General features: G+C 39.2%; 1 protein-coding gene across 1 annotated transcript in view; it reads right to left on the bottom strand.

Annotated features, from left to right (window-relative positions):
- Positions 1-12040, bottom strand: part of lonp2 (lon peptidase 2, peroxisomal) — a 105165-nt gene that overhangs the window by 66454 nt on the left and 26671 nt on the right. The window contains exons 4-6 of the mRNA XM_061917072.1: positions 9619-9750; positions 1548-1670; positions 1310-1473 (exon numbers count right to left, since the gene is read on the bottom strand). Of these exons, the coding sequence (XP_061773056.1) occupies positions 1310-1473; positions 1548-1670; positions 9619-9750 (419 nt within the window). The remainder of the gene's footprint in view (positions 1-1309; positions 1474-1547; positions 1671-9618; positions 9751-12040) is intronic.

The following is a 12040-nucleotide window of genomic DNA, read 5'->3' as shown; positions in this document are numbered from 1 at the left end:
TCCTCCACCTCGAACCCCGCCCCCCCCCCCCCATCCCGCCGACCTCAAACCCGTTCATGCTCTCTCAGAGAAAGCATGTCCCAAATTCCAAGCTGCTGTTTTGAGGCATTTTTTTACCCCACAACTTGAGTTGATTTATTTTGGAAAACCTTGTTACATAGTTTGATGCATCCAGCGGGGCATCACAACAAAATTAGGCATAATAATGGGTTGATTCCACGACTGTATATATCGGTATCGGTTAATATCGGAATCGTTAATTAAGAGTTGGACAATATTGGAATATCGTCAAAAAAGCCATCATCGGACATCTCTGTTGACATGTTTACAAGGGCTGCGAATCTTTGGGTGTCCCACGGTTCGATTCAATATGGATTCTGGGGATCACGATTCGATTCAAAATCGATTTTTTTTTTTTCCAATTCAACACGATTCTTGATTCAATAACGATTTTTTTCCTGATTTAAAAGGATTCTGTATTCATTCAATACACAGGATTTCAGCAGGATCTACCCCAGTCTGCTGACATGCTAGCAGAGTAATAGATTTTTGTTTTAAATTTGTTTTAACTATTAAACGAACCAAAAATATGACTTATTTTATCTTTGTGAAAACATTGGACACAGTGTGTTGTCAAGCTTATGAGATGCAATGCAAGTGTAAGCCACTGTGACACTATTGTTCTTTTTTTTTATTTTTCTAAATGTCTAATGATAATGTCAATGAGGGTTTTTTTAAATCACTGCTATGCTGAAATTATGAGTAATATTGATACTGTTGTTGATAATAGGATGCCACCCGAACGCCTCCCTACAGAGATGTTTAGGGCACGTCCAACCGGTAGGAGACCACGGGGAAGACCCAGGACACGTTGGGAAGACTATGTCTCCCGGCTGGCCTGGGAACGCCTCGGGATCCCCCGGAGGAGCTAGACGAAGTGGCTGGGGAGAGGGAAGTCTGAGCTTCCCTGCTTAGGCTGCTGCCCCCGCGACCCGACCTCGGATAAGCGGAAGAAGATGGATGGATGTTGATAATATTCATTTTTGTTTCACTACTTTTGGTTAGTTCTGTGTCGTGTTTGTGTCTCCTCTCAATTGCTCTGTTTATTGCAGTTCTGAGTGTTGCTGGCTCAGGTTTGGTTTTGGAATTGGATTGCATTGCTATGGTATTGCTGTGTATTGTTTTGTTGGATTGATTAAAAAAAATAAAAAAATTGATTTTTTAAAAATGAGAATCGATTCTGAATCGCACAACGTGAGAATCGCGATTCAAATTCCAATCGATTTTTTCCCCCACCCCTAATGTTTACCTCTTAAGCTCCTTTAAACAAACTCTAAGAGCTGCTTCAGGCATGTTGGCCCCATGGACCTTCCTCTCCAAGGAGGCTGTGTCATCACCATCCTCGTCCTCATCCTCCTCGTTTGGCTTGAATTGTCCGCCCGAAAACGGCCCGCCTTTGCGCACGGTCAGCACCTGCGGGGACAGCACACAGTAGACTCTTGACTGACGATGTTTGTTACCGGATGATGCGGGGTGAACCCTGGTACCTTCTTTTCCTGGTTCGGCATCATTTTCCTAGTTTTCTGCAGAAGTTTGAGCGCTTCTATTTGTCTGGTCAGCATGGGCAGTGTTTTCTTAAAGCGCTCCTCCAAGCTAACGGCATCCAGGACCTTCATGGAAAAGTTCACTTTTACCAGAGGATTCAAACAATGGTAGTCATTCGTTTTGTGACTTTCTTTTTCTTTGTTTTCTCTGTTGTTGTTTTTAAACCACGAGCCAAGCATTTGCTCAAAAACAAGTCCCTTAAAACAAAACTGAATTTGATACAAATAATTTAATGTGATAATTCTATACAGCAAAAGTCTGGTTTTGCAACTTCTTTGTCATCACATTTAAAGAAACAACAAACTGGTAGCACGAAGATGGATTTGATGTTAACTTGAGCTCCTTCTCAGCTGGGTTTTTTTTCACCCTTTGCCCCCGGTGCCGCTCACACCGGTGAATGAATGATGAATGAATGATAGGTGGTGGTCGGAGGGGCCGTAGGCGCAAACTGGCAGCCACGCTTCTTTCAGTCTACCCCAGGGCAGCTGTGGCTACTGATGTAGCTTACCACCACCAGGTGTGAATGAATGATGGGTTCCCACTTCTCTGTGAGCGCTTTGAGTATACAACAATAGAAAAGCGCGATATAAATCTAATCCATTATTATTATTATTATAAATAGGTTAAAATACAATCTGCACTTTGTTAGAATATATAAAAAATTGGACCAAGCTATATTTCTAACAAAGACAAATCATTAATTCTTTTAGATTTTCCAGAACAAAAATTTTAAAAGAAATTCAAATGACTTTGAAATAAGATTTAAATTTGATTCTAAAGATTTTCTAGATTTGCCAGAATATTAGTTTAATCATAATAAGTTTGAAGAAATATTTCACAAGTAAAATGAAGATTTAAATTAAAATGTATTATTCTTTACAATAAAAACAATAAATTTACTTGAACATCGATTTAAATTGTCTGGAAAGAAGAGGAAGGAATTTAAAAGGTAAAAAGGTATATGTGTTTAAAAATCCTAAAATCATTTTAAAGGTTGTATTTTTTCTCTAAAATTGTCTTTCTGAAAGTTATAAGAAGCAAAGTAAAAAAAAAAAAGTATTAATTTAAACAAGTAAAGACCTAGTCTTTAAAGTACTTTCTTGGATTTTCAAATTCTATTTGAGTTTTGTCTCTCTTAGAATTAAAAATGTCGAGCAAAGCGAGACCAGCTTGCTGGTAAATAAATCCAATTTAAAAAAATAGAGGCAGCTCACTGGTAAGTGCTGCTATTTGAGCTATTTTTAGAACAGGCCAGCGGGCGACTCATCTGGTCCTTACGGGCACCGCGTTGGTGCTCCCTGCTTTAGATGGAGCTGCGCTAAAGGGAATGTCAACAAAACAGTCAGATTGGTCAGTCAAACTTTATTAATAGTTTACAAACCAGCGTTCTGACCACTCCGTTCACTCCCAAAATTAATAAACAAATAAAAATGTATTGGTAAAAGTATTCTATTTAAAATTAAAAGAAGTTTATCAGTAAAAGTATTATTTTTTTAAATCAATGGAAGTATATTCGTAAAAGTATTTCATTTAAAATCAATAAAAAGTTATTAGTAAAAGTATTCTATTTAAAATCAATAGAAGTTTATTAGTAAAAGTTTTATATTTAAAATCAATAGACGTTTATTGGTAAAACTATTCTATTTAAAATTAATAGAAGTGTATCCGTAAAATTATTGTATTTAAAATCAATAGAAGTTTATTGGTAAAAGTATCCTATTTAAAATTGATAGAAGTTTATCAGGAAAAATATTCTATTTAAAATCAATGGAAGTTTATTCGTAAAAGTATTCTATTTAAAATCAATAAAAGTTTATTAGTAAAAGTTTTATATTTACAATCAATAGACCTTTATTAATCAAAGTTTTATATTTAAAATGAATAAAAGTGTATCAGTGAAAGTATTCTCTTTAAAATCAATAGAAGTTTATTAGTAAAAGTATTATATTTAACATCAACAGAAGTTTATTAGTAAAAGTATCATATTCAAAATCAATAGAAGTTTATTAGTAAAAGTATTTTATTTAAAATCAATAGAGGTTTATTAGTAAAAGTATTTTATTTAAAATCAAAAGAAGTTTATTAGTGAAAGTATTCTGATTAAAATCATTATAAGTTTATTAGTAAATGATAGGTATTTAAAATCAATAGATGTTTATTCGTAAAAGTATTTCATTTAAAATTAATATAAGTGTACCAGTTAAAGTATTCTCTTTAAAACCAATAGAAGTTTATTAGTAAAAGTTGTATATTTAAAATAGACGTTTATTAGTAAAACTATTATATTTAACATCAACAGAAGTTAATTAGTAAAATGATTCTATTTAAAATCGATATTCGTTTATTAGTAAAAGTTGTATGTTTAAAATCAATAAATGTTGATTAGTAAACGTTTTGTATTTAAAATTAATAGAAGTGTATCAGTAAAAGTATTCCCTTTAAAATCAATAGAAGTTTATTAGTAAAAGTATTATACTTAAAATCAATATAGGTTTATTAGTAAAAGTATTTTATTCAAAATCAACAGAAGTTTATTAGTAAAAGTATTCTATTTAAAATCAAGTATATTTGTAAAAGTTTTGTATTTAAAATCAATAGATGTTTATTAATAAAAGTTTTGTATTTAAAATTAATAAAAGTGTATCAGTAAAAGTATTCTCTTTAAAATCCGTAGAAGTTTATTAGTAAAAGTATTCTATTTAGAATCAAATATAAGTTTATTGGTAAAAGTTGTATATTTAAAGTCAATAGAAGTTTATTAGTAAAAGCATTATATTAAAAATCAAGAGAAGTTTAATAGTAAAAGTATTATATTAAAAATCCATAGAAGTTTATTAAAAGAAAAAAGGGAGAAAGGCACACACAGCAAACAAACTCACTTAAGGGTGCACAACTTACTTTTTCCATTTAAAATGATAATTTTTTTGTACATATGTGGTTAATTATAAACATGTTTAAATAACATATAATGTGATTTAAGCAGCACTATGTGACTTTTCAACCCACATTGAAATATTTTCATAACTTTTGGGATGACACATCGACTTACAACTCGTTGAATGACACCTCTGTCATGGCCTGAGGGCTTCGGTATCGCTTTTACTGGCATTTCGCAGTGTTGAGGAGGGTGGCAGGAACCTTGCCACACAAAAAACTACAGATGTTCTGACTTGCTTTACGGCATATGTCACACGCCCGATCTCCATTCGCTAAAAAGACGGAAGTCCATGCGAACGCCTACATGCTGCCAGAAAACTAAGAGAAGAAAAAGGAGAAGGCCTACATGCAATAACTGCTATCATGGTCGAAGGTTCAAAACAACAACAAAAAAAATAAAGTTTTATCTGAGGAGACAAAAAAGAAAAACTGAGTGTGGGTTCACAGTGTGGTGCATATTTGTAACAGTGTTAAAAGTTGTTTATACGGCCACCCTCAGTGTGACCTGTTTGGCTGTTGACCAAGTATGCATGCATTCGTTTCTGTGTGTGTAAAAAGCCGCAGATATTTTGTGGCTGGGCCGGCATGCAAAGGCAGTGCCTTTAAGGTTGATTGCCACTCTCTTCTTCTCCCTTCGTCCGTGTACGCAGCGGCATTTTAAAAAGCCATAAATTTTACCTTTTTTTTTTTTTAAATTGATACCGATAATTTCCGATATTACATTTTAAAGCATTTATCGACATCTCTACATAAAACATCAAATTTACAACATTAAAACTTGCTCACAAAACACATGTACATACAGACAAGGTAGACTGCAATCCTTTCACAGAAGCTTTAAACTCATTTAATGTAAACAAGGGTTTGAAGTTGAAGATTCGATTGTAGGTTATTCCAAGCCTTTGGTGATGAAAACCTAGATGTTTTCTTGCCAAGTTCAGTTCTTACAGGTGCTGGTCATATTATTAGAATATCATGAAAAAGTTTATTTATTTCACTAATTCCATTTAGAAAGTCAAACTTGTAGAATGTATACATTCATTCCAAACAGACTGATACATTTCAAGTGTTTTTTGCCAAAAAGGAGATGATTATAGCTGACAACCAATGAAAACCCTAAATTCAACATCTCAGAAAATTAGAATATGGTGAAAAGGTCAGATATTGAAGACACCTGGTGCCACACTGTAATTAGCTAACTAACTCAAAACACCTTGAAAAGCCTTTAAATGGTCTCTCGTTTTGATTCTGTATGACACACAATCATGGGGAAGACTGCTGACTTGACAACTGTCCAAAAGATGACCATTGATACTTTAAAGAAGGAGGGCAAGACACAAAAGGTCATTACCAAAGAGGTTGGATGTTCCCAGAGCTCTGTGTCCAAGCACATTAATAGAGAGGCGAAGGGAAGACAAAGATTTGGTCGAAAAAAGTGTACAAGCAGGAGGGATAACCGCGCCCTGGAGAGGATTGTCAAACAAAACTAATTAAAAAATGCGGGGGAGATCCACAAAGAGTGGACTGCAGCTGGAGTCAGTGCTTCAAGAACCACCACGCACCAACGAATGCAAGATATGGGCTTCAGCTGTCGCATTCCTTGTGTAAAGCCACTCTTCAATAAGAGACAACGTCAAAAGCGTCTTTCCTGGGCTCAAGACAAAAAGGACTGGACTGCTGCTGAGTGGTCCAAAGTTATGTTTTCAGATGAAGGTAAATTTTGTATCTCCTTTGGAAGTCAAGGTCCCAGAGTCTGGAGGAAGACAGGAGAGGCACAGAATCCACGTTGCCTGAAGTCCAGTGTCAAATTTCCACAATCGGTAATGGTCTGGGGTGCCATGTCATCTGCTGGTGTTGGTCCACTGTGTTTCCTGAGGTCTAGGGTCAATGCAGCAGTCTACCAGGAAGTTTTAGAACACTTTATGTTGCCTGCCGCGGACCAATTTTATGGAGGTGAAGATTTCATTTTCCAACATGACTTGGCACCTGCACACAGTGCCAAATCTACCAGTACCTGGTTTAAGGACCATGGTATTCCTGTTCTTGATTGGCCTGCAAACTCACCTGACCTTAACCCCATAGAAAAGCTATGGGGTATTGTGAAGCAGAAGATGCGAGATGCCAGACCCAACAATGCTGAAGAGCTGAAGGCCACTATTAAAACAACCTGGGCTCTCATAACACCTGAGGAGTGCAACAGACTGGTGGACTCCATGCCACGTCGTATTGCTGCAGCAATTCAGGCAAAAGGAGCTGTAACTAAGTATTGATTGCCGTACATGCTGAAACTTTCCATGTTCATACTTTTCAGTTGGCCCACATTTCTAAAAAATATTTTTTGGTACTAGTCGTAACTAATATTCTAATTTTCTGAGATACTGAATTTGGGATTTTCAGTAATTGTCAGTACTAATCATCAAAATTTAAAGAAATAAACATTTCAAATATATCACTATGTGTGTAATGAATTGTTATAATATGTAAGTTTCACGTTCTTAATATAATTACCGAAATAAATCAACTTTTTCATGATATTCTAATAATATGAACAGCACCTGTACTTTGGGGAGCACAAATTGCCGAACATTCTTTGAACGTAGATTGTGACCTCCTTGTTTCTTTGTTAAAAATACAAGACGGATAAGATGGGGTGATACCCAGAATAGTTTTTTAGATGAACAAATACCAATGATTGAGGCGTCCAGTTAACCATAGTCATCATTGTCACTGTCACCGACGTCCCACTGGGGTGAGTTTTTCCTTGCCCTTATGTGGGCTCTACTGAGAATGTCGTTGAGGTTTGTGCAGCCCTTTGAGACACTTGTGATATAGGGCTATATGAATAAACATTGATTGATTGATTGATTAACCATTGAGTATAACACACAATGGTGAGTAAGGGGAGCGTAGTTGGTGCCCCGGGGTACACACTATCCAGCTTGTGAAGACAACCAGCAGTAGCATTCATGCACAACACATCTCCATAGTCATTAACAGAAATATACTGGTTAAATTAACACCTGCCTTGTTTTTAATGAATACTTTTGCTTACTGCGCTACTGTGTTTTATTGTTTGTCATTATGGTGGAGCCACATTTTTTCTGAGATGGTACTTGGTGGTTAAAGTTTGAGAACCACTGCTCTAGTGCAGGGGTGGCCACACTTTTTCAGCAGGCGAGCTACTTTTCAATTGACCAAGTCGAGGAGATCTACCTCATTCATATTTATAATTGAAATGTATTTATTTATTTATGAAAGAGTTGATGGTGTTTAATGATAATACAAGCATGTTTAACACATATAGATTAATTTCTTTTATGAAGACAAGAATATAAGTTGGTGTATTACCTGATTCTGATGACTTGCATTGATTGGAATTAGACAGTGGTGCTGATAACGTCCGCATTTTCAAATGGAGGAGAAAAAAAGTCCTTTCTGTCCAATACCACATGAAAGTGGTTGGATTTGGCATCTCATTTGACCAACTTGCATACTCGTTTTTAAACACTTTGTTATGAGAGTAGCACATGTGTAAGTGTGGCCCTTTAATGTGTGACAGCAGGTGAGTGACGTCAGTGAGTGTGTGGGCGAGGGAGGAGAGGGAGCGGTCGCTGAGAGCGGGGGAGTGGCTAGTGTTTTTGTGTGGGATTTGACTGTGTGCAAGACGTCAATAAAAAGCCATGATTTGCAACTAATCGCTGGACCCGTCCTTTTGCCCTGGAGTCCGGAATTGTGAAGACCCACTGCCAGGTAAAGTAAAGGGTGTTGCCCTGAGAATCCATCGGCCCTGGAGATGTGTCTACCCTGCGCTCCTCGACTACAGTCTAGGCGCCGGAAGCAGGAAAGGTGCAACAACTTTATAAGAAATACATTGGCATCAAACTCCGTAGCTTGTTAGCTTGTGCACACTAGCTTTCTGAGACTCTTATTTTGTTAGCACAGGCAGGATGAAGCAGGTCTTTCATGGTGAAGACAGGAACTGTGCAGTCGGTCTTTAGATTTTTGACAGCAGGTACGGCCCGAGAGTCTTTTGAAATAAAAAGTGTTTGTCTACGACCTGTCAGTGATTTTTTTCTTAATAATGACCTTGCAGCAGCCAGCGTCATCTCACAAGATCCTCGGGTGCCGAGAATGTCAAACAACTGACGAAAGTGAAGTCTTGGTGAAAATTGATGATTGCTCATTTTTAGTTGGGATGCACCGAAATGAAAATTTGTGGCCGAAGCCGAATAAAATTTAAACGCTTGGCCGAAGGCCGAATACCGAATAATGAATGCAGTTTTTCACAATTTTTTTTATATTGCGTAAATAGCCTAAAATAAATATTTAGACATGTTTTTCAAATAAAGTATTTTTTTTATTGAATATTGACATTTTTTTAATATTCCAGTAGCCTTTGCTTTTCAAAAAAAGCACAAAGTTTTTCATTTATATTAGGCCTTCAAACAAAACATGCATTCCAAAAAATAATAAAGTGCATTAAAGTGGATAAACCCACAACAAATGAATTATTGTCCTTTTGGCAAAAGTCTGCTTAGCCACAGTAGATATGCTAATAATGTAAACAGAAGGCTCAAGTAAATCTCAATTAAGTGTGTGCTTGTAACCTCTTACGCTTATACAGGTAGCCTACGCAACAGGCTAATAATGTAAAAAGAGGCCCCACTAAATCTCAATAAGTGTCTGCTTGTCACCTCATACACTGATACAGGTACACAACATATCCCAACATCACCGCGTCACTGCACGTTGTTTGATTGCGTCACCGCGTCAAAAAATTGCGTCAAACGCCACTACTCGGCCTTGTTTTGAACTCAATCCACCGAAGGCCGAATGTGGCTTTTTTTGCCATATTCGGCCGAATATATTCGGTTACCGATTAATCGGTGCATCCCTAATTTTTAGGTCTATTTTTTTAATGCCTGGCTTGCGATCGACTGACACACCCTCCGCGATCGACGTAATGGCTACTCCTGTTCTAGTTTATCTACTGTAGGCCGCTATCACATCGACAAGTCTCATATTTCATTTTCGACAATGGCCTTTATTTCGAGTGACGCCCTGCAGCCACCTTACCTGCAATTTCTCCTTGTTTGAGGAGCGGATCATGGATGCAACAACATCCGGTAGAGTTTCCTTTGGGAGGCTGTCCAACAGACGCCTGAATTTGGCCACTACTGGAACAGACACGTCCAACATACCTAACAACTACGCACGCACGCGCACACACACACACACACACACACACACACACACACACACACACACACACACACACACACACACACACACACACACACACACACACACACACACACACACACACACAGAGTGGTTAGGGTCAGTGGCACAAATTGCAGTTTGTTAAAAGCCGAACGCACATCCATCATTTTAATTGCAGCTGTCTAGACATCAGAGTAGCAATAGGAGGTCTTTTTGGATGGGCTAGCCATAAAAATGGCCACCAGCCGTTTAAAGGGCCCCTCTAATGCTGACAATACTGACACTTTTTTCATAGTTATTGGCCTAAAAAAATTCCCCACAAAATAGACATTGTTATTGCAGCAACTTTCAGCACATATTGGAACCAACATTCCTTCTAAGGCAGTGGTCCCCAACCACCGATTGGTACCGGGCACAAGAAATAAATAAAAAAATAAAAAAATAAAAATTTAAATTATTAAAGGCCTACTGAAAGCCACTACTACCGACCACGCAGTCTGATAGTTTATATATCAATGATGAAATATTAACATTGCAACACATGCCAAGACGGCCTTTTTAGTTGACTAAATTACAATTTTAAATTTCCCGTGGAGTTTCTTCTTCAAGTATGATGACGCGTGCGCGTGACGTCTTGAGTTGGAGGGGACATATTAGCGCAGCACCACTAGCGGCTAAAAGTCGTCTCTTTTCATCACGCAATTACACAGTATTCTGGACATCTGTGTTGCTGAATCTTTTGCAATTTGTTCAATTAATAACGTAGAAGTCAAAGTAGAAAGATGGAGGTGGGAAGCTTCAGTCTTTAGCCACTCAAACACACAGTGTTTAAAATTCCCGGAGGTGAAGCTCTACTATGGGATCAGAGCGGTCAAGCAAACAAGGATCCTGACCAAATGTCAACCGGCAGGTTTCGGTGAGAAAATTGTGGTTAAAATTTGCCTCTTACCGGAGATCTGCCGAGCTTCTGTCGTGCTGCTGCTGCCGTGACTAATTCCCTCAGGGACTGGCGTCAAGACAGCCGTGGACCCACCCCTTCGACTATCAGGTACTATTTAATCTCACTAAAACACTAGCAACACAATAGAAAGATAAGGGATTTCCCATAATTATCCTAGTAAATGTGTCTAAAAAACATCTGAATCGCTCACAATGCAATCGCCTTTTTTTTTTTTTACTTTATTTTTTTCTAGTCCTTCGCACTCCTCTCTGAGCTGCCACCTTACCGTGGTAGAGGAGTTTGCGTGTCCCAATGATCCTAGGAGCTATGTTGTCTGGGGGCTTTATGCCCCCTGGTAGGGTCTCCCAAGGCAAACTGGTCCTAGGTGAGGGACCAGACAAAGAGCAGCTCGAAAACCTCTATGAAAAGTAAAAACAAAGGACCCAGATTTCCCTCGCCCGGACGCGGGTCACCGGGGCCCCCCTCTGGAGCCAGGCCCGGAGGTGAGGCACGATGGCGAGCGCCTGGTGGCCGGGCCTGTACCCATGGGGCCCGGCCGGGCACAGCCCGAAGAGGCAACGTGGGTCCCCCCTCCAATGGGCTCACCACCCATAGCAGGGGCCATAGAGGTCGGGTACAATGTGAGCTGGGCGACAGCCGAAGGCAGGGCACTTGGCGGTCCGATCCTCGGCTACATAAGCTCGCTCTTGGGACGTGGAACGTCACCTCACTGGGGGGAAAGGAGCCTGAGCTAGTGCGCGAAGTAGAGAAATTCCGGCTGGATGTAGTCGGACTCACTTCGACGCACAGCAAGGGCTCTGGAACCACTTCTCTTGAAAGGGGCTGGACTCTCTTTCACTCTGGCGTGGCCGGCAGTGAGAGGCGACGGGCTGGGGTGGCAATTCTGGTTGCCCCCCGGCTTAAAGCCTGCACGTTGGAGTTCAACCCAGTGGACGAAAGGGTAGCCTCCCTCCGCCTTCGGGTGGGGGGACGGGTCCTGACTGTTGTTTGTGCTTACGCACCAAACAACAGTTCAGAGTACCCACCCTTTTTGGGTACACTCGAGGGAGTACTGGAGAGTGCTCACCCGGGTGATTCCCTTGTCCTACTGGGGGACTTCAACGCTCATGTTGGTAACGACAGTGAAACCTGGAGAGGCGTGATTGGGAAGAATGGTCGCCCGGATCTGAACACGAGTGGTGTTTTGTTATTGGACTTCTGTGCTCGTCACAGTTTGTCCATTACAAACACCATGTTCAAACATAAGGGTGTCCATATGTGCACTTGGCACCAGGACACCCTAGGCCGCAGTTCCATGATCGACCTTGTAGTTGT

Source organism: Nerophis ophidion, linkage group LG12 (genome assembly GCF_033978795.1).
Source record: "Nerophis ophidion isolate RoL-2023_Sa linkage group LG12, RoL_Noph_v1.0, whole genome shotgun sequence".
NCBI lineage: Eukaryota > Metazoa > Chordata > Actinopteri > Syngnathiformes > Syngnathidae > Nerophis > Nerophis ophidion.
The sequence above is the reverse complement of the archived record's forward strand: the minus strand, read 5'-3'. Positions and strand labels throughout refer to the sequence as shown.